General features: G+C 37.6%; 2 protein-coding genes across 4 annotated transcripts in view; one reads left to right on the top strand and one right to left on the bottom strand.

Annotated features, from left to right (window-relative positions):
• Positions 1-22,356, top strand: part of CTNNA3 (catenin alpha 3) — a 577,723-nt gene that overhangs the window by 166,396 nt on the left and 388,971 nt on the right. The window lies entirely within an intron of this gene.
• Positions 13,194-22,356, bottom strand: part of LRRTM3 (leucine rich repeat transmembrane neuronal 3) — a 96,654-nt gene continuing 87,491 nt past the window's right edge. For 2 of the 3 annotated variants that reach the window (XM_009944420.2, XM_075423094.1), the window contains one exon: positions 13,194-15,029. In XM_009944420.2, coding sequence (XP_009942722.1) covers positions 14,820-15,029 — 210 coding nt within the window. In that variant the 3' untranslated portion in view covers positions 13,194-14,819. The remainder of the gene's footprint in view (positions 15,030-22,356) is intronic. The other variant, XM_075423095.1, reaches the window with a different exon arrangement.

Below are 22,356 nucleotides of genomic sequence, written 5' to 3'. Positions count from 1 at the left end.
TCACTGATGAGCCTCACTTGCATTGGTGACCATCAGGTCCAGTATTGCATCCCCTTGGGTAGGGCTGTCTATTACCTGGCTTAAGAAGTTCTCCTCAATGCATTCCAGGAGTCTCCTGGATAGTCTACAGCTCACCGTGCTACTTTTCCAGCAGATGTCAGGCTGGTTGAAGTCCCCCAGTAGGAGGAGATCCTGTGAGCATGAAGCCTCCTGGAGCTGGAGGAATAAGGCTTTGTCGGTAGGCTCCCCTTGATCAGATGGCTTGTAGTAGGCACCAATGACAAGGTTCCCTTTGTTGCCTCTGTCTCCAATTCTTACCCATTAGCTTTCAATCTGCTTGTGGCTGTTTTTCAGGGACAGCTCTTCACACTGTATTGATTTCTTGATGTCGATGACAATGCCTCCGCCCCTCCTTCCTCGCCTGTCCCATGTTGTCTTCATTGTGCATTTTCTTACTACAAATTGTTTTTTTCTCACATTACTGTTAAACTGTAATGGTGAGTGCTTTTCGTATGCAATGATCAAAACTACTGAAAGTTGGTGGGGCTTTTAGACTTCCAGGTTATCTACAGATAATCTGTCCCTTCTACAATTCTGCCTTCAGTATCTGGGGAAGGCTGGATATATGCAAGAAGCTGTTAATAGTTGTGTGCATACTAAGAGTCTATTTCCTCATGAGCTGTTTGCATGAAAGCAGTACACTTAACAGTGATTCAGCTTATCGTATCAGCAGGATTTTTTTTACCCTGCCAAATTTATAACTACGTTAGAAAGATTTATCTAAATTTAGTATTTTAGAATCTACTTAACAATTTTACAGCCTGTAATCTGCTCGTGAACTAGAACACACGTACAAGAAATGGAAGACTGGAATTTTTCTGTACAAGATTAAAGCTTTAGCAACCAAATTGCATTAGTGCAATGTAATATGTGACCTGTCCTCTCATATTAACAATTTCTCTGAAGTTGATATGCACTGTAAAAAAAGCCAAAACAAACCCCAAAACCCCAATCAACCAGCAAAACAGATCTTTCTAGAATTTGTTTGTATGATAGACATCCACAATAATTTCTCAGTGCTAATATAAAATCTAACAACTAATATTTCCAATTTAACATTACTCTTTGTAATTACTGTTACTTTTAATAGTTATTATTTTAATAATTACTTAATACTTTAATGTCAATATAACTGTTCTGAGTGCTTTTATGTAAGAGGGAGTATCACTTTACTTTCTTTTGACCCTGGCTGGAGGTGTGATTGACACAACGTTTTGTCAGGCAGATGAAACTGCCTAATCTGTTAGCAGGGAAACAGCCAGCTTGACAGGCCCCGCATGGTGGGTGCTTCTGTTGTTAAATGTTTATGCTCTCTCTGTATTCTGTGTGCACTTCATATCAGGCTATTTTAGAAACAAGGTAACAAGACAGTTCATTGATGTACCTGTTCTGGCTGCCACGCTTTGGATTTGAGGGAGTTCTGCAAGGTCCTGGAAGCTTCTCCTGCCTTTGGGTTGCACACCTGTGAGGAAACCACCTGGAGTGTGGAGTGGGCCGGAGCACACCTGGGAGGCAGGAGGCTGCCACAGGCCTGCCTGTCCACAGAGGGTGGACCTCCAGCCAAACCTCACCTGAAATTTGAGGGGAGGAAATTTCTGTGATTCTGTGATTCTGTGATTCTTAAAGGTCTAGAGGAGGCTCCCTAAGATTGCTGCAAGCTAGGCAGCTGCTGCAAGCTGTTGGACTGGGAAGCAAGAAAGGAGTAAGCGACCCACTGTGTCAGGATACAGAGGAGGGAGAAGTAACCGTTTTCATATATTTTGAGACACTCGGCCATCTGAGCTTTCTTTCTCAGACAGTTAGTTACTGTGTCCAACTTTATAATCTTTTTGTTCTAGTAAACAGAACGCTTTAGTAAACATAGCTTTGGAGACAGAGTGTGCTTCTGCTACAATCACATGAAAGAAAAAGCTGGCCCTCTTCCATTCCAGGACCCTGTCACACTGTGCTTTTTTCCGAAATCTGGTGCGCCAAATGAGCAGAAAATTTGCCAGGGTGCTGATGCGATTTTGTGTGACTACTTGCAGGTCTACCCTTTTCATGAACTGCCAAATGCCAGGTAGGTTTCTTGTAGAAAAGCTGTTCATGAAAGCGTTTCTGCAGAAACAGCAGCATGAAAACTAGAGCAGGGTACTGTGTTGGGTCAGTTGAAGGTGTGACTCCTGTTGTCAGCTGAAAGGGCCGTTTGTAGTACCTGGTTGATGTTTCACCAGCTGGAATATAAGGTCAACCCAGAATATGTATTTGCTTTTTGTTGGGCAGAGATCATGTAAATATAAGACATGAGAGCACTTCGCAGTTCTTCCAGAATTTCAGCTGGAGCTTTAGGTACAAAGTGATGGACTTATGCTGGAACAGATTGTAGTTTGTTCATCTGCTCTAGCTGAAGGAGCTTTTCTTTTTTTTCTCTTTTTTGCCCCTGTAGTTTGGTTTGGTGGTTATAAAGGAAGAATGACTTAATTACGTGTTGAACTGACTTTTTCACAATAAGCTTGAGAATCTGAAAGCATTCTATAAAATGTCACTATTTTATATGATATATTTCATGGTTTAAAACACATTTTTTATTCCAGAGTTGAAATTAGAATTGCTGACAGTAAGGAAATAAAAATGATTGATGGACTGTTTACACTTGACGAGCTGCTAATGAATTCTCACTCAATATCTTGTTAGCTTATGATGAAGTAATACATAAGACAACTGAGAAGATAGCCTGAAGTTCCTAAAATTACAAAGAAGAAAAATTTAAGTTATTCTGATGCTTTTGATCTATGAAATGTGATATAAGCTGTGACTTTTGATGTTCTGGGATGATGTGATTGATAATATAATTTGTTATTTGACTGTTTACTCTTTACTGATTGTTACTGTAAGTTATATTTTCGCTCAGAGGCAGGGAGAAAAGTTGCTTATTTTCTTTGTTGGCCCCTGTAGCCCTTGTTCAGGTGGAGCTTTCTGGAAAGAAGGTAGAATGCACTTCCTTTGAGAACAGCTGAGCATGCTCAGCTGAGAGAAATTTCTGGAGTTTCCTAAGCTAGAGACTGGTGTCTCTTGGAGGAGACTTCAGAGAAAGAAGTAATATTTCTGTAGATCCTAAGGGGCTTTGTAAAGTTATTCCATCTTGAAAAACCACCACTGAGAATTCTTAGCCTGAGAAAAAGCTTGTACAAAAGGAAGGGTAAGTGATGAGCAGGGGAGGGCTTGGTTGACTAACACTTTGATTTTCAGCTTCTTGTATCTAGCATGACAGCTTTTTTACTCTTTCAGAATTGTGTTGCAATAAAGCATAGCTTTAATTCAGTGTCTTTGATTCTCTTAAGCAGAAAGCAGAGGAGGTTCTGGTCAAGATGGGAGCAGTTTCTGGGAGGCTTGTAATAGTTGCTTCCCAGTGACACATAAAATTTAAATTCTTAAATCACTATATGAAAGAATTGTTTTTTTCAGTGTGAGAAGGAATGAGTTACCCTCTCATCAAATATTCTTTCAAGTATAGGAAATATTTCAAAAGTCTGGAGGTGAGTATTTAGTTCTGCAGTTAGCTAGTGTGTTATGGCTATTGCCTATGTCAAACTGTGCTGCATAAAACACTCATCTCCATTGCTCACTCCTGATTATCATATGTAGAAGCACAAAAATCCCACTAATTTAAAAGGTCAAATCCTCTGAAGCCAATGGTGGAACCATTAAGCTAAGCAAATCAGTAAAAGAAAAAAATGTTGAAAAATAATGTGAATTCATCTTGTTTTCCTTGCATTTTTTATCCGTATTTTCTGGCAGCAAAAATTTCTGACCAGGACTGGACTCTGTATGTCTCTCTTGGCCTCGAACTGCATGTAATTATTTAGAGTCTATGCCGAGTCTCCTTGTAGGAAGCTTGATTACCCACAGGCAAATGTAATCATTCATATTTTGCTTCAACAATTTCCCTTTTCCCTCTACCCCCAAAGAAATCAGAAAAGATTTATAAGGTTCTGCAACCACAAAACCTGCTTCATTATGCTTAAATCAAGTATATCTGATGGCAAAACTCTTATTTTTACAAGAATTTTGGGAGCAGAGTATTTTACGATTTTTGGTGTGCTTTTACTAAAGGTGAAAAATGCTTTTTTAAAAAACTAATTGTTTTGACAGTTATTGCTGCAAAGTAAAAGCTCTTTTGGTTAGAAGAAAAATAATGGATCTCCCTTGAGAGGTCCAAACAGAATGAAGTATTCAAGCTGAAAAGATACCATCAATTTGGATAGTATTGTCTTAATATATATATTATGTTACTATCCTGTCATTCTGACGTAACATCTTATTCACCTTTTTTTACTGCCGGGGCAGGTGAGGTAGCTTGTTGAATCTAGATGTCATTATGTTCACTCCTCTTCTCCAAAGGATTAAATCTGATTCAGAACCAACCAATATGAATGAGCAGCTTAGTTTGTGCCTTCTCATTTTCATTACTTCCTGTCTACTTGCTCATCTTGGTCTGTTACATTAATGACCAATTACACAGTTTTGTCAAGTCCTTCACAGTTGGATCTTTTTGGTCAACCTCCTTTTAATGTCTGCTGCTCTTACTGTTTTCTCACCTTTCTTTCCCTGTTTTGCACATCTACTCTCCTGTGCAGATAGACTTAATTTTTCCCTAGTTGGATATGTTTGCTATAATTTGTGCCATAGGAGATGATGTTTTTCAGTGAAATGCTGGTTCATTTTTGGACAACTTTAATGGAGACACTGGCTTTGAGTGAGAAATAACTTTGAGGATCTCAGGAGCTGTTATTGGTAGTTAGCACATTTCACCCTCATTCTTAATTGCTGGTTTGCTTATTTATTTCTTCTGTCAGACAGTAAACTTATAAAGCAACTCATACTGTTACAGCTTAGTTGACCTCTTGATTTTACAGTATATATGTTAAAGATTTTCTTTTATAACACTTGCTTAATTTTGGAATTATCTTCCAAGGTTACCTTTATAACTGAGTGTCTGGAAAACTGTATTGTTAATGGGAAAATTTACCACTAAAGCATAGCAGACCTCTGCCTTTGATAGGTAGCATTGTATGTCCTCATTGCACCATGTAATTGAATTAATTTTCATATGAGCAATATTTTGATATCCTTATATTTTTCTTTTTGTTTGATTGGAATTTTTTTTTAATAATTCTGTATTTGATTTACTTTTCTGCTTCCTTTGGTTTCCCTAAAGTCCTCTTAGGTGAAACAGGTCATTAGTAATAAGTTATTTTTCATGTAAAAGCACTTGATTGAGGCTCTAATGCAGAGTTATTTAGTTGTGTCCCAGAGCAATTAGAGAATTGAGATTTAAATGTTTGCATATGTGGGTCTTGTCTGCTTTTTCTCTGTGCTCAGTTACTACTTTTCATTTGTGTATATGAGGCCAGCTTTTTTATCCCTCTTAATCATTTAAATTTGGATCCTGTCTTACTGATTACTCAGATATACAGAAGATATTTAATACTAGAGAAAGTGGGAATAAAACGTTTTTAATTTAGGAGGAAGGAAGAAGCCTTTTTCATTATCAGGTTGTATGCCTGTATGTATTCAGTCCAGACTTGAATGTAATCCTCATTGTAACAACAGGAGTGGACAAGGGAAAACCAATGGACATCATCTATCTGGATTTTTGTATAGCCTTTGACACGGTCCCCCACAACATCCTTCTCTCTAAATTGGAGAGCCATGGATTTGATGGGTGGACTGTTCAGTGGATAAGGAATTGGTTGGATGGTCGCGGTCAAAGGGTAGTGGTCAATGGCTCAATGTCCGGATGGAGACCAGTGACGAGTGGAGTCCCTCAGGGGTCCGTACTGGAACCAGTGCTGTTCAATATATTTATCAATGACATGGACAGTGACATCGAGTGTACCCTCAGCAAGTTTGCAGATGACACCAAGCTGAGTGGTACGGTTGCTACACCAGAAGGACGGGATGCCATCCAGAGGGACCTGGACAAGCTGGAGAGGTGGGCCTGTGTGAACCTCATGAAGTTCAACAAGGCCAAGTGCAAGGTCCTACACCTGGGTCGGGGTAATCCCTGGTATCAATACAGGCTGGGGGATGAAAGGATCGAGACCAGCCCTGAGGAGAGGGACTTGGGGGTACTGATAGATGAAAGGCTGGACATGAGCCGGCAATGTGCGCTGGCAGCCCAGAGGGCCAACCGTGTCCTGGGCTGCATCAAGAGAAGCATGGCCAGCAGGTCGAGAGAGGTGATTCTGCCCCTCTACTCTGCTCTGGTGAGACCTCACCTGGAGTCCTGCGTTCAGCTCTGGAGCCCTCAGCAAAAGAAGGACATGGAACTGTTGGAGCGGGTCCAAAGGAGGGCTACAAAAATGATCCGAGGGCTGGAGCACCTCTCCTATGAGGACAGGCTGAGAGAGTTGGGCTTGTTCAGCCTGGAGAAGAGAAGGCTGCGGGGAGATCTGATTGCAGCCTTTCAGTACTTAAAGGGAGCCTATAGGAAAGATGGGGACAATCTTTTTAGTAGAGACAGCAGTGACAGGCCGAGGGGTAATGGTTTTAAACTAAAACAGGGTAGGTTTAGGCTGGATATAAGGAAGAAATTCTTTACAGCGAGGGTGGTGAAACACTGGAACGGGTTGTCCAAAGAGGTAGTGGAGGCCCCATCCCTGGAAACATTCAAGACCAAGTTGGACAGGGCTCTGAGCAACCTGATCTAGTTAGCGGTGTCCCTGCTCACTGCAGGGGGTTGGACTAGATGACCTCTAGGGGTCCCTTCCGAACCAAAACTTTCTATGATTCTATTCTATGATTGCCTGTTTTATTTAGTGCCTTATTAGCCTGTACCTCCTTTTAAAAAGTAGCCTTAAATATTTTCTATTCTAGATCCATATAATTTTCGAGAATATATTTTTTTGTTCCTGCCGCAAAACTTCGTTGCATCTGCGATGTTTATATCCCCTTTTTTTACATCCACTCTCAGGGGTAACACTGAATGATCTCTGCATTTAAATCACTTTAATTTTTAGCTAGCAACGTGTGCATTTTGTTCCAGTAACTGTTGTTTTTTTGTGGTATTAACAATACCCCTGCATAAATTTCCCCTCCCCCTCCGAATTTTGTAGAAGAAAAACACAAAGTCTTACATTAGGCTGTTAACACTTATTTCTGGAAGCACAAATTAATTCATTCTTTATCTGAGGATAATTTCGATTTTTAGCAAGATACTTGCATGTTACATGAAGAAATTTTAGAATTTGATTTAGCAGTGTAAGTGATCTGAAATCAGTTCTTAATTTCAGTGGGTTTCTTAATTTCTTAGCTAAAGAAAAGGTGGAACTTCAAAAATCCTAAGACAAAAGTCATGCAGGTGGGGAAGAAAAGAATGAACAAGTGCCAAAGCTTGTGAATATGAGAGAAGAGACAGGCAGCAGCTTATGTTTGAGTTGTCATTTTAAATTTAAATGATGAGGTTGATCCTGCAGTGCAGAACAGAGACAGATCTTTATGCCTGTTTGGCATGTAACTTCAGCAAGATTCTTTTTAGATTCAAGGAGTTATTCACAGAAATAAAGAAATGGAAGAAAGCTTCAGGAAAAAAATAGCGTAGAAATGGCTAAGTTTAAGCCAGACAGTATACCAGAATACAAATCTTAAATAATGATAAAGTCTTAAAAATGGAAACAGAAATTTAATTAATAATGCTTATTCCCATTCAGGTTCACCAACACCATTCCTATCGGAGTATATAATATTAAAAATTTGTATTTTTTTTGTTTTGTTTTTTTTTAAGCATACTGGACAGCTTCACAAGCAGTCCATCTGTCTTTCTGAAAGCTCAAATTTTGGAAAATATCTTACTTTCTTCTCTTAAAACATCAAGAGACTTCCAGTCAGCTGTAAACTGTATGGCATTTTTCAGGGTGGCTGTGACATACAGGTGTAGACCTCCAACAGCTACAGGTAGTGATTTGGTTAGGCAAAAGGAAAAGTATTCTAATAGCAAGGATAGTTAAGCATGTATACAGATTGATTGAGATACTGTGTTCCTCAGAGACTGAAGATTTTGGAAGAACTTAGAGAAGCATCTATCATAATAAAGTTGATTTTGCTTTGAGGTGGACAGGATGTCGTGTTCATCCCTTCCAGTTCCACTTTTAAAGTTAGCGTTGTAATCACTTCCTGAAAGCAGAGTTGTGACAGTTTATTCTGACATCTATTAATCATATGTATTCAAGGCTTTAGGGTGCAAAGAGATAAAAACCCCAAAAGCCACCACCACCTTGTGTAGTAGTAGAATAAAAAGAAAGGTTGATCTTTGTTAGTATGTTATTGCATTAGCAAATTTGTCAGTTTTTATTTGCAAGATCTAGTGGTGAAGTAAAAGGCACTTCAGTCAGATAAGCTTTAGCATGTGTTTGGTAGGCAGCAAACCAGTTCAGCTCTGGAGATGGATACCTGAGAGGCATTTACCACTGTTTTTTTGCCCTCCAGTAACTCAGCCTGAATAGTGGTGTGTGTGTTTGTTGTGTTTTTTCTTTTTTTTTTTTTTTTTTATTCCTGGCATTCTCTATTGTGACAGTCAGAACCTGGAGAAAGAGGGAAGTGTAAGGAAGAAGGAGTATGAGAAATAGTGCTAAAGCAGAAGACAAGGAAAAAATCTTCATGAATCTTATATGCATATTCAGATATACCATTGATAGCTGTATTTTTTCCTTTCTGAATAAGAGAGTAAAGCTTTTGGATAGTGAAGTCTAGACTAATTGTACGAGTTTACAAGTTCTTTAAAAATAGTTAGATTTAAAAACAGCAAGATGTAAAAGGGGAGGTGCATCATAATTACTGGAAAAATAAATCAGTTTAATTATTTCTTTTGAAAGAATAAATGACAACAAAATGTATTCAATATGAATGGTTCAGTTAATGGCTTTCCATGCCTCATTTATGACACACTCTTGTATAAAACTACTGAAATTATTGAAATGTGCAGTGCTGGAGGGACACGTCGTTTTCTTTTAATGAGTATTCTCATTTCTACTTGATAAGTTTTTGTTCTCTAAGAAGCACAGAATTAGTATATACAAAGTCTAAATTATTTTACTTCGAAATATGTTTCATTGGCACAATCAGTTTATGATTAGTTTGTAGATAGAACTGTTGCTGAATTGCATCCACCTCAGAAGTCTGTTTCTTATGGAATACAAAGTGGAAGATACTTTCTATGAAAGCTGAAAAAACCATATTCTTATATAACTGAATATTTAAAATTGCTTTAGTGTTTCTTACAATAACATGTCCTGTTTACATCAGTTGGCCTGGGGCAATTAATAAGGAAATCATCCAACATTAATGTTAAGCCAAAGAAATTCCATACTAATGCAACATTAATGCCCACTCTTATATTGTTATCATTACATGTGTCATGTCTATGGTGGTGACACTTTGAAGTGTCCACTGTTAGGAGGGCTTTAATGTAACAGGGCTGGGTATAATGAATTCCGTGTTGCAGGCTCATTTTCTATTACACAGCAGGTGCTCCTTTGTAGTTAACCATCTAAAGAGACAGTTTTAAGAATGAGTTATTTACATAAAAAATTCATGTTGGTAAAGTGGAATATAAGCTCCATGGCATGTGGGATTTTCACAGTTGTACACGCTGCGCTTCAGCTTACATAAAAATTCAGCAAGGTTCTAGTGGCAAAGTGCTAATTCCTTAGGTGTTCATTAAAATAACATTAATCATGAACTCTGATGTCTGCATTGATTTATTCTGAAACTTTATAATTAAAATTAATCATCTTCTATAATTAGGTAGAGCAGGAAAATGGAATTTGGCCTTGTTAATTTATAATAGAACTAGCAATTCACTTAAATGTTAGACTTTTTAAAAGAATTTAATGAACATCTGCTTTAAAATACAGATCATACAGTCAAACTGGTATAGAATAAAGGGCTCGTGTCTTTCTAAGTTGGAAAGTGTTTTGCATTACTTGGTGAGAAATAGGCTTATTTTTTGTTTACCATTGTGACGAACTTGAGAAAGCTGAAAAAATATTCTGCATTCTGGTGAATTGAATCTTGACTTTAAGAACCTCCCCCCCTAGGGAAAACAGATAATTATATCTACAGGGTTTCAGATAATGCCTATACTTTAGATGACTGGATGGACGCTACTCAAGCTACCTCAAAGTCGTCAGTCTGTCATTGTTAATTACATGATAATCATATAAGTGTGTCAACATGAATTGGAAAGGGTTGTTATTACACTACTCTATCATTAATTTCTACTAGAACAAGGAAAAGAGGCAACTTTTCTTGTCAAAGTAAATTTACTTTCTGCAGGACTTGAGTGTTACAAATTTATACGGTTTCAAAGAAGCCGTGCACAGATTTGAAGAGGGGCTATTAAGACACCACATTTGGCTCAGTAAGTCCCAGGCCTACAAATTGTTGGGGACTGTAGGAGCATTCTGGGAAAATACTGCAGTGTGCTTGCCCCATTATTTAGTTCCTTTTCGTTTTTCATCTTTCAGCTGCTGTTCGAGACAGGTTATCAGGCCGAGATGTACCTTTGATCTGACTAAGTAAGACCATTATTATATTAATTTACAGATATTTATGCCTTTATTGGTAAGATTTGCCTTCAGGAAGCCCAGGCCCCTGAGACCCATGCAAAAGTCTGGAGCAAAAAGATCTTTCCCTCAAGAGAGGAGGACCAGTCTAGGGAACATGAGTTGAACTGGTCATTCTCAACTGTTCAACAGACTGTTTCTGCTAGACCAGTTGGTAGCTAGATACAGGTGCTTGTATTTGACGCTATACGTGATCATGTAATTTGTTTACATTAACCATCTTTGAGTATCTACATTGCTAATAAAGCAATTTCCAGGATTTGTTACAATTCCGTTGATACTGGAATCCTGGCTTGCTTTGTCTAATCAGTGGTGTTGCCCTTTCAGTTTTGTTTTGGCTTTTTTTTACCATTCACATTATGTTTTTTCCACAATTTCTGTTATCTTGTCCAATCTGAGGATTGGAAATATCAGTAAGAAGTAAAAAATGCCTTGAGAGAGAAGGGGAGAAATTGAGTGGCTTTCAGTAAAGCAAACTACTACACAACTTCTGAGGCTAGTAGGCTTTCTATTTGTGGTATGTTGCCAAAAAAAGCCTGATATTTGTGAGGTATCTCTGTAAACTGTATATATGGGGTTTTTTGTTAGTGTAGCTCTTGGATCCATGGTGAATAGTCTGTACAACACCTTGTACTGCAATTTTTGATCACTTTTGAATAGAAACAGGCATTTGCTTTCTTGTATAGATGTTATTTTGGTGTTTGTTATTTTTTTTGTATAGCGTCTTGAGACATAGGCAGTATTTTTTCAAATTAACTCTTGATCTGCCTATATACCTTCTTCTTTAGATAGGACTTCCATTCAGATATTTGTGCTTAGTTTCCGAATGGGTGTTTCAGCCCTGTAAATTGCTGTACAAGCATGAGCCACCAATGGATGGTGTAAATTGTTGCTTGTAGCTATGCTTATTTTTACAGTTGTCTGGGTTTTTTTATTGATAAAGGTTATACTCTCTATCAGTTTGTATTTTGCAAGTGTAATGAATTTGCCCATTTTTCTCTTGGTAAAATGATCTACCAGGGTATGATGGTGTCACTTAACTGTAAGACTGATGGTGTTGGCTACCTCTATTTCTGATTTATGGATTTTATTGCAAAGGAAATGATGTATGAAAGTGATCCTCTGTAAACTAATATTCAAACACATAGGCAAAGCCTACTTTTTGCTTGCTAACTTGTAGCTTAGAAGAATGAGGCTCTTTTAGGTGATACTTTCGTGTTTTGTCTACGTAACTAGAGCATTTTACTGTTTCTGTGCACTCTGAGTCAGCATATAGCTGGCAATAATCTATTGGAAAGCAGGTGTACCCACACTAACATGGGACCTTAAGAGTGATTCCTTGTTTGCGTTAGCTTAACCTGGAATTTTTTTTTTTCATGCTATCGATTTTTTTGGGGAAGGTGCCTACCTGCCATCTGGTTTTCTTGAAGACATCCATCTTATGGAGAATAGCTGAGTTCGGATTGATGTAGTCCATTAAAAAAAAAGGTGTCTGGTTATATGTGCGGAAACCTATGTTTTAACACTCTAGCTTTGAGGTGGGCATGTATTCCACTGCTGCTTTGGGCCCTGGGATGTGGTATCTGTCTTTCAGAGCACCGGAGTGGCTCATGGAGTTTACAGAGAGCCTGACACTACAGATGCCCAGGGAGTTGATTGTGATAGTATAGGAGACCTGTGAGGTGCAGAATCGCTTCTACTTCTGTGACCCTGCTGTTCTACCATATGTCTGTTCATATGTTGGTCTGAAACTGCGAGTCTTTCAGGAGAGGTCCAAGACAAACCAGATTCATTAATGTGTGCTTCATTATTGAGGAAAAGAAACAAAAGGAGAGACGTTTGTGTGTACATGAATATATACCCAATTGTGCTTGTTTAACCAGATATGTCAAAAAGATTTTGTGTCTCTTGGCAAAGGAAAATATTTTGTCATGTTCCTTAGCCTAAGTTCATTAGAGTATCTAATATTGCAAATATTAATGGTGTACAGTTCTCCATAAACTAGTAGTACATGGAGCCTTTGAACATTTGTGTGTTTTGAGTAACTGCATCAGAGCCAGGATCATGTTCGTGCACCATAAATATCTGAGGGCAGTGGAAAAAGGTGAAGAATAGGAAGGACAGAGTAACTGAAATATCTTTTGGGAGGATGGTATTTGATCCTAACAGCTCAGGCCTTCTGTTATGAGCAATATGCCTAAACATTAAACCTTAAAAGCAATGTTGAAATGAAGCAGTTAACTTCTTCCTGCAGTATAAAAGTCATGCAACTCCAGAATGAGACCTGAATTTTTGGTTTCATTTTAGAATTAGCAGAATGTGTTTTCAAACTGTGCATGGTAAGATTCCAGTGCTGTAGAAGGTGACCAGAAATTCAAGAACCCATGTAGTAAAGAAATAAGAAACTGAAGTGTGGAGGTTCAAGATAAGTCTTAAAAAGACAAGTAATGTTTTGAATAGCAAATAATTTATGTAAAATATGTTACAAAATCTAAATGCTAAATAAATAACCAATACAATGTATTCTGTTTTGACACTTTGTTTCCACTTAAAAGATAGTGAATGCAGATTCATTTGTTAACAATATTTTGAAGCTATTTTTCGTTATATTTGCTTTATATTTTTACAAACAGTTGTACTGTAATTTTAAATTTCAGTCTTCTGCTTTGAAGCTACACGAAAATATGGTGGGATAAACATTCAGAAAAATAGATTTGTGGTTATATAATTTCTCTTTATTATAAAAAAGTTGCTTCGTCATATGAAACTTTTTTCTCCTGTATTTTGGAAGGCTCATGTTCCCTTTCATATTTCACCCACTTGGCATGATAGAACGTGTTTCTAATTTCTGTAATCTTTTATGATTACAACATGAGGGTAGTATTATAGAAGTTATTCTCATACACTATTGAGAAGTCTTGAAGATTTAAAACCAAATAATGGGATATAAGAATGCTTAAATCCAGATATTAAATGGTAGACAAATAAGCAATGTAGTAATTGTTAAAGACTTAATACTACATTTTTTTTGTATTTAAAAGTTTGGAGTTTTTTTCTTAGGTTGATATATCATAATGTTAAAGGACTATTAACCTTTACCATTTGGTCCGAATTACTATATTTTCAGCAGAGTAGAGGCTTCTTACCTAACATTTACATTCCAGGAGTAGTATAAATCTAAGGACTTGTTTCTGTTGCCACTTCTGTCAGCAGCGCTCTTTGACAGAAGTAGGATTTGGGCCCATTTGTCTTAAAGTAGAAATACATATGCGAGATTTGGCAGGCTATACTTTCACAGCAGATTTTGTAAAGAAACCTGCCTATTGAAGTCTTCTGTCCATATTGTCTTGCAGAACAGTGAGACTTTACAAAACATCATCAGCATAGACTAACAGGTGCATATGTACACTTTGTGGTTAAAATGTATCTGTTTATCATCACATTTTTCTGATTACGAAATCAGGCTGTATTTCAAGGCAACATGTAAGTTTGAGGAGAATGGTTAGATTTTTTTTTTTTTTTTTAGTTTTCATTATTAAGAAAACTTGGCTATGTATTTCAAGAATTTCTTACAAGTCTGAATAGTTAAACCCTCCTTTTGGTCAATGCATTACTTCTGGAAACAGTAGATAAAATTCTACACAATAACATGATAAAAACGGTGCATATTCTGCAAAGGACAGAATTTTAGGTTAAAGTTTTCTGGGCACAAAAGCAGTAACAAAATGATCCCTACAAAACAGAGTAACTCAATAACACAAGAAATAACTTTAGTTAATTTGAATCTTTAGAAACTGAAACTTGTAAAGTAAGATGTCATTAAATTATGGCACTGTACATACCAGCTGTTCTTGGTAATTGAAACTTTACAATATGAAAAATACATTACATCTGTACAGTTTATACAGGTAGGTAGGATGAATTTTGAAAAAGATTGACTTTAAGGGTCATACTCTGAAGTCAAAAAAATACTGCACAACTGAACTAATTACAAATTGTAGACTTGAAACAATTAATCTTTGTGATTAATTTTTAATTTGAACAGGGATGCTAGAATCCATAATATTATGTCTTTTCACTTCTGTCCATAATGTTACATAGAATTTGGTTGCAGCCTCTGCTACAGGAAAGAAACTGACAACAAAAAAAACCCAGTTAAGCCAGTTGCTGACTGTGTTCCTTGATTCGTGCTGTTGTTGTTATTGTGCTCAGATCCAGATCAGTTTCTAGGTGTGTTTCCACTGTTTCTTCCTGGTTATTTGAGTCGTAGGGCTTGTGAGCAAGCAGTTCATGATGTACTCCACAGTAACTTATCGTGGGCTGATCATAGGCAAGAAATGTTGACACGTTCATAGACAATGGTATCTAAGGGGAAAAAAAAAAGGTGAAAACCAGCCAGTTACCAAAAGACATAGTCAAATTGTACTTGCCTGGTTTTGATGTTAAAGAAACGGACTGTCTAAAAACATTGGCTAATGCCAAATGTAGTGCTGCATGTAAAAGATCTCCTCCTTCTCGCTATCCCTCTATCCCCTCCACTCTGCCCAAACCCTGGTCTTTACCAGGGTGTTTTAAGTCTAACCCCTACCACCTTTGGTCTTGTGGCCCAGGTCTAGGTGTGTGCTTGAATGTGTTTGTGAAGATTAAGATGTGATTGAACTCAAATTATCTTTAGAATGTAATTAGCCTCTGCTAAAATCAATCTATCAGGGGAGAAAGAGAGGAGTGACTAGGGAATATATGAAATATTTCAAATGAAATTTAAATGGCTTTTCACATTTAAGAGTGGCTAGTAGATCTTGCTTGAATAAATCAGTGGGTGTGATACCTTTTGGTCTGCTGGGAAATGCTCACAGGTGACACGTTTCCTATTATAGAATAAGCATAGATTTTAATCTAGCAGTTTTCAGTAAATATGGTACAGTGGTAGATGATATCTTCATCCACTGTTATGCTATGGTAGTTCTGGAAGCTACTATTGCCGGTTTAATGAAAATGTTTTAGGCTGAAAAGTTATTAAAATTTTTTTACTTTTTTCTTGGGGATTTTGAACACACTTCAGCATAGAATTATTTACAGTACACTGTAGAATCAGAGGCGAAACTAATACAGATTTTGAATTACATGTATTTGTACTATTAGATTTATATTGATATGTATTAAGAGAATCAAAGGATGAAAAAGGTGATTATATTGTAATATCTGAGTCATGCGTCAAAATATTTAAAAATCTGTTTTCCAATCCAATGTAAAACTAAAGAGAACAACTTTTATTTGTGACTTTTATTATTCTCTTGCTGTTATTTGGACGACTGACTGAAATGTTGTAAAACTAAATATGAAGACAGATAATATTTAAAAGCATTTAAATTTGAAATATGAAATAATACAAACAAAATTGTTCATCATTAGCACAATTGGTTGTCAGTCCCATTATAAACACTGCTCATATGCTATTCAAAACACGGGGATAGACTGAAAAATATAAGGAAATTGATGACTTTTCTACCTACATGTGAGATAACATTAGCTCAGGAACATCTCAATAACATTCAGCTTAGAAGATGGACGTATGTAGCATATCATGTGATCACACTGAGTGAATCAGAAGAACATCTTTTAAACCTGTAAGAAAACTGTATATTCATAGGACAGAATCAGAAAACCAGTAGTAGAATGTATCTTTTTCTGTCTTGACTCTTGTATTTGAAAGATTTAAGGTTAAATATACCGTACTGTATCATAGGTGTCTGGTGATCTCTATCTACTCACTCACAAAAATTCATAAACTCTCTGTGCATTTCATGTAGCCACCTTGGGTGTTTTGTTGGTTTTTTTTTCTTTCTTCCTCATGGTAAAACACTGAATGAACACCTCAGCCATGCTTAAAATAATGAAAAGGCTGTGCCTGAGGGAGAATTCAGGCATTCTAAATACATGCAACAGGAAGAAATATTCCACTTTTTTCCCATTTCGTAAACACTAACAGTATCTTTTCTTAAACTATTGAACATGTCCTTTTACAGCTCAAAATGTGTTCCCTAACCTAATTTGATGAGCGTGGCACAATATAGAATGGTGTCACTGTGGGCATGGATTACTTTTGGAGGCTGTGATACAAAGAACGTGTACTGTCTCCTGCAGCTTTGCTCATATGATGAAGGGAAGGGTACAATGCTACGCTATGCCCTCATCACTACTGTGATCACATCCAGAACCCTGGCCCCTAAGTGAGCTCCTCAAGCAGCGATTTCAACATCACCGACAGAATTCTTAAGCCCTGCTGTAAACAGGACTGATCCCCTCCCTTTCAGGCTGATTGTGCCTTCAGTTCCCATGGTACTGTAGGATAAAAAAATATCTCTAGTCCTTTTTGTACCTAACCTAAAGACTGTCATGTATTCTGGATATGGGATGTAAGCAAAGTTGCTTCCATATTTGTTCGTGTTCTGTTGACCAGACGTATGTGCCTGGGAGATATATAGATTTTCTTGTGGAATGAACCACTTTACTAAACAGTGAGACTAGAAGGTGTGAGATGTCCCAAAGAGATTACAGAAAGGAAAAGTAGCATAAAGTCTCTGGCTGTACAGGGAATCATGTAGGTGTGCTGGTACTTACTTTTTCCATGTCTGCTCAGATATTTTAGTCATATTTATGTTGCTCTTTTTTTACAGGAGCACAAGGTGGTGAGTGGCCTTGAATCACTAATGCCTATCCACACTTCCACGTCCATTTGGAAACCAGACAAAATGTTATACAATCTGGCTTCAAATGTGCTGTTGCCCACATTTTGGTTGGAATAGTCAGTGAAGAGATATTTAGTGCAACATCTATCAAAATAGAAGATACGGGGTTGACATGCTTCATAAAAATTTAAATCTGTCTGACTGGAAAAAGTGTGTGTGTGTGTGTTATGATCTTATTACCTGGTCATATTCCCAGTAGCCTTTTTTCATGTAATGTATCTAAATTGCTGACATTTGATCATGTTCTATTTTCAGTAACATCAGAATAGAAAGAAAGCAGAAGGGAGGAAAGGAGCACTTTAACTGCTTCAGAAACAAGCTGATTAGGGTTATGGGCTTGTTCTAATTTCTTTGTGATGCTGATGTGACGGTCTTGAGGTAAAGCAACTCTAGATGAAGTTGGTCAGCAGTATGAGGTGCGCTGAGCAAACTGTGTGTGCAATTGCCATGAGATGTAGACAACTGCATAAATGCATTCTTTCATGCATGCACATACAGACCTGAGTGGGAAGCCACACAGGAGGAGATCTGAGGCCTGGCTGAGATTAGAGAAACAGAACAATTCTTTGAATAATGACATTTTCCTTAGTCTGGTAAAGTTTCCATTCTGAAAAAAATTGGCTTGCGTGGTTCTCCATTACTGTTTTCTGAAGTGATATATGAAATTGTATTGGCAATTCTACCTTATTCTGAGAAAATATGAATCAGGAATGATGGCACTCCAGAAGAATCTGTACTGGTTCTCTTGTAACCAGGTCATTCCTGTAGAATTCAAAATCTGCACCTTTAGAAAAATTAATGATATTCAGACTTGTTATAAAATTTCCTGGATAGTTTCTTCTGACCCACTCCTTTTCTCTTGTTGCATCTTTTTTCCCTCATTAACTGTGTCCCCTTCTGTCTCTGCTTCCCAGAATGGTTAGGATCTGACCGCCTCCCATGTTTCTTTGTACTGTAAGCATATGGGAAAGGAGATTTCTTGGTCATTCCAATTCATACTGCAGCTCATATGTAACCATCAGGTGAAGCAGCTACGAACTGCTGCTTTATTGCTGTCTGTGTGTGCTGGATCACTTTGGGCTTCTCAGGCTATAGCCCTGCAACAGAGATGTCAACCCCTATGGCATGGTAATTAAACAAGGAACATCCCTGTTTATATTTCATCCTCTGCATTTTTCCTTCGTGTTTTCCGTCTGATAGTGGTATGTGTCTCAGTAAAAGCTCTATCTCTATAAACCTTCTGTTCTTTGAACTTTTTAAAAATTTCAACTCAGTAATACTACAGCATTTGTAATGATAGGTCTCATCTTTGTCAGCAATTCTGGGGTAAAAAACTGCATTGTTTAATTACTAGTGATGTGTGAACTTTGTATTATCTGGAGTTCAGTTCAGATGAGCATCTGAAAAGCCTCAGCTTATCTCAGATTTGCAGTTCAGAAGCCTTAAAATTGCAATTATTATTCAAGAAAGCATCTGTCCTGCAAGCTGAATTTCATTGCATAGTGTTGAATTTCTGTACAGCGTGTGTGTGTGTGGAAAGTTCCGGCAACCTTGTGTCTTTTCTGTAAGGAAGTCTAAAACTCCAAACTTGTAGCTAAAAGGTTGCATTTGCAAAACTGTGTAGCAAACCAGAATTAAAAAAAAAAAAAAATTCTGTTCAGTCTTGCAAGAATTTAGTCTAGTGTGTGGGATGTCGATGTCTTTGCATTTCTGTTTTGTCACTGGCAGTTGAGAAGTTACCACTTTTTTTTTTTTTCAAATGAGACTGAGTATTTTGTTTCTGGCTTCTCTACAGCAGTTACAGAGATTTGCAGAAGTAGCTTATTTTATTCAGACTGCAGAAGTATATTCACTACTAAACAGATGTGAACTGGTTGGGGAGAGGAATGCTTCTAGCTACAGATGAATATTTTGGCACTGAGCAAAGATGGGAAAGGTTCTAGCAAAGGCATAGAGCATTTATTAAGCTTCTGGTGTTGTGGCTATGTTCTTATCTGACTGTATGACCTGGCTTGACTTTCATAAGGGACAGAATTGCATTTTTTTCTGAATTTATTGTAATTAGAATCAGACGCAATATTTTCAGCCTAAGGATTTTGTTGTTTTGTTAAATTTAATAGACATGAGGTGTTCAAACCTCCTCAGGGATTTAAAAACTCAGCCACAGAATTCTGGAAATGAAAGCTTGGAAACTAAAGGCATGAGGGCATAGCCACAGATCTGGAGTGGCTTAAGAATGTAGGCATGGGAAAATACGATAGGACAAAGGAGGTGGCAGAGGTAAGGAGATGAAAAACAGAAGATTGCGAACAGGAGGGATGAAAATAGGTAAACCAAGTTGTACACTGAAATAAGAGAATAAATGAGATGAAGGATGGAAGAAGTGTTGGAGTTGTAATATATCATTCTGAAAAAATACAGAATATAGGAATGTCATTACAACATAGGCATGGGAATATAATTGATCAGCATATGGTCAACATATGAGAATTATATCTATTTCATATAGAAGTCAGTGGAATTTTGCTATTGGCTTCAGTAAAGAAATAAAGGAACAAGCCATTGTAATATGTGTCAGGGAACCATAAAGGTTTTATTGGCATGAATCAAAATTAAATGTTTTATTCATGACCACTGTGAAGAATCATGTTATTTCAAATGAACCTCAGAACAAATCTGCTACTTTACCATCTATTGGTTTGTCTTTGTGATGTATTTGCCATATTATTTACATTTATTGGAAGTTCTATTTTGAATAGTACTGTTTTTGAATTCTTATGCATGTAAAACAGAAAAAGGCTTAGAAGGAGTAGAATACCTTGGGTTTATTAGCTAAAGAATACATTAGAATAAATTATAATGACTATATTTAAGAAATCTCTCCTAATTGACTCTTTCATTAATCTTAACAACCTGACTTCAGACTGAATTAAAAGTGAAGTCAGTTTCTGTCTTCGTTTGGGAACACCCTGAATTCCTAGTTTCTCTCCTGTTTCCTATACATATGAACATCACTACTGAATGTTGTTCTCAGCAAAGCATCACTGATCCCATTTTATTCATATTTACTAGCCAATATTTCTGGGATATCTTTGATTCTTCTCTAAACATCCTGTTTCCCACAAGCTTTCTTATTTACAAATCACTTGCCAAATTTTGCTTAGTTTTTTCTGCCTCTGTTTTCCTGGCCCCCTCTCAACTTCCCAACTTGCCACTCCAAACTTCATTATGCTGTTCTCTCTAGCATGGTCAGACACACTTACCTGTTTTCCTGTGTCACCCTCTATCCTATTTTCCTGTATTTCTCATCTGCACGTTTCCTATCTTGCCCCTGATTTTCCCTTCCATTTCTCGAAGTCTTTACAAATGCCTGGTGACTTCTGCACCTGCCTTTCACTCTCCAGTGACTCCATCCCTCTGCCAACCCACTGATTCTGCCCTCTGGCCTACCCCAAGCTCACTCCACTGGAATGCGTCTTACCCTGCCTTCTCTGAGAGCTCTCTCTTGTAGCCAGAACTGCCTTCCATCATGGAGGCTATAGGCCATGTTTCTCAGATTTTCCTGTCTGCCTCTTCCATGCAGTCCTCCTTAGGTGCCCTTTCTTTTCATATGCAACATTGCAGAGCATTGTAATGCCTATTCCAGATTTTACCACAGACCTTTCAGAATATATTTACCCTGTTTTCTATGTCCTGTTTTCCTCTCAAGAGGAACTGATTTTCCCCAAATCCTTTTCCATTGCTCTCTAACACTATTATTTCCCTATTTGTCCCTGCTTGTTGCAGTGGGGTTGGACTGAATGACCTTTACAGGTCCCTGTCAACCCAAACTATTCTATGATTCTAAGAGGGCTATATTAACTTTATTGTTTCTTTTTCTGCTGTTGCTATAAGATGCAGAAAAAATGCTATGCAAAAGCAAAATACAAAAAGTCTTATTGTGGTGCTGCTGGACTATAGCAGTTCTGTGAATTTTTGGACTTGTGTTAGGAACTGCTTCTTGTGTTAAATGGAGGAAACCAGTTGAATATAAACCCCGGGCACAGTGTAGTAGCCTTGCAGATACTCTGCTCCTTAGTAGTTCCTGTTTTCTTCCAATAACCTAGGTAGGTCTTGGAAGATATGAATTACTTCACAGGGTTCTGGTTTATTGATAAAGTTGCATGAGAATTACCTGAACACTCATTCAAGGTTCTTAACTGGTGCTTCTTTAAGTTGAGTCACTATTCCTTATGGACTGTTAGGACATGACTGTAGCAAGATTGCTCTGTACCTTCACCTACGTCTCCTGCTGCTGCACTCCCATGTTTAAATCCTCTCTGTGATTTAGGCAGGTCTTGCATATAACAAGCCCCTTATTTTCTCCCTTAAGTAGCATATCGAGTGGCTTTCTGTGAAAACGCTAGAGCTGTTTGGTAGGTATGGTTATGAAAAGAAAGTACCTATCTGATTATGATCTCAGCTCATTTCTTTCATTGCGTTCTTCAAACATGTATTTACTTCAAAGTGCTGTGCTGTGAAACTAGGGAGGCAGTTAAACTCAAGCTTCTGTTAAGGAATAGATAAACCTGATATAGCCAATTTGTGAGAGCCATGGATTTACAGTTCAGATCCTCCTGGCTTCTCTACCAAAATGTACTTCGGCCATGGGGGTCAGGATTCCGGAAGTTGCTTGTTGTTGTTGTTGGTACTTGCATACACTGTGACAAGGCCTTACTGTAAAGCAATGAGTACCTCAGATTAAACTGTGGTCCCTTTAAAGTGCTGAAAATGGATGGCTGCAAAAATTGCTGGTCACTTTTAAAGATCTTAGTTTTCTTTTAAACTTCTAAATTATTAGATAGTTGTTCTTTAAACTTAGGTCTGCATATTTCAACCTTTCAAAGTCCAAATTCTAAAGGCCTGGGAAAGGGCAATATGTTGTTAGATCAGCTGGTGAATAC

This window comes from Opisthocomus hoazin, chromosome 6 (assembly GCF_030867145.1).
Source record: "Opisthocomus hoazin isolate bOpiHoa1 chromosome 6, bOpiHoa1.hap1, whole genome shotgun sequence".
Lineage (NCBI taxonomy): Eukaryota > Metazoa > Chordata > Aves > Opisthocomiformes > Opisthocomidae > Opisthocomus > Opisthocomus hoazin.
The sequence above is the reverse complement of the archived record's forward strand: the minus strand, read 5'-3'. Positions and strand labels throughout refer to the sequence as shown.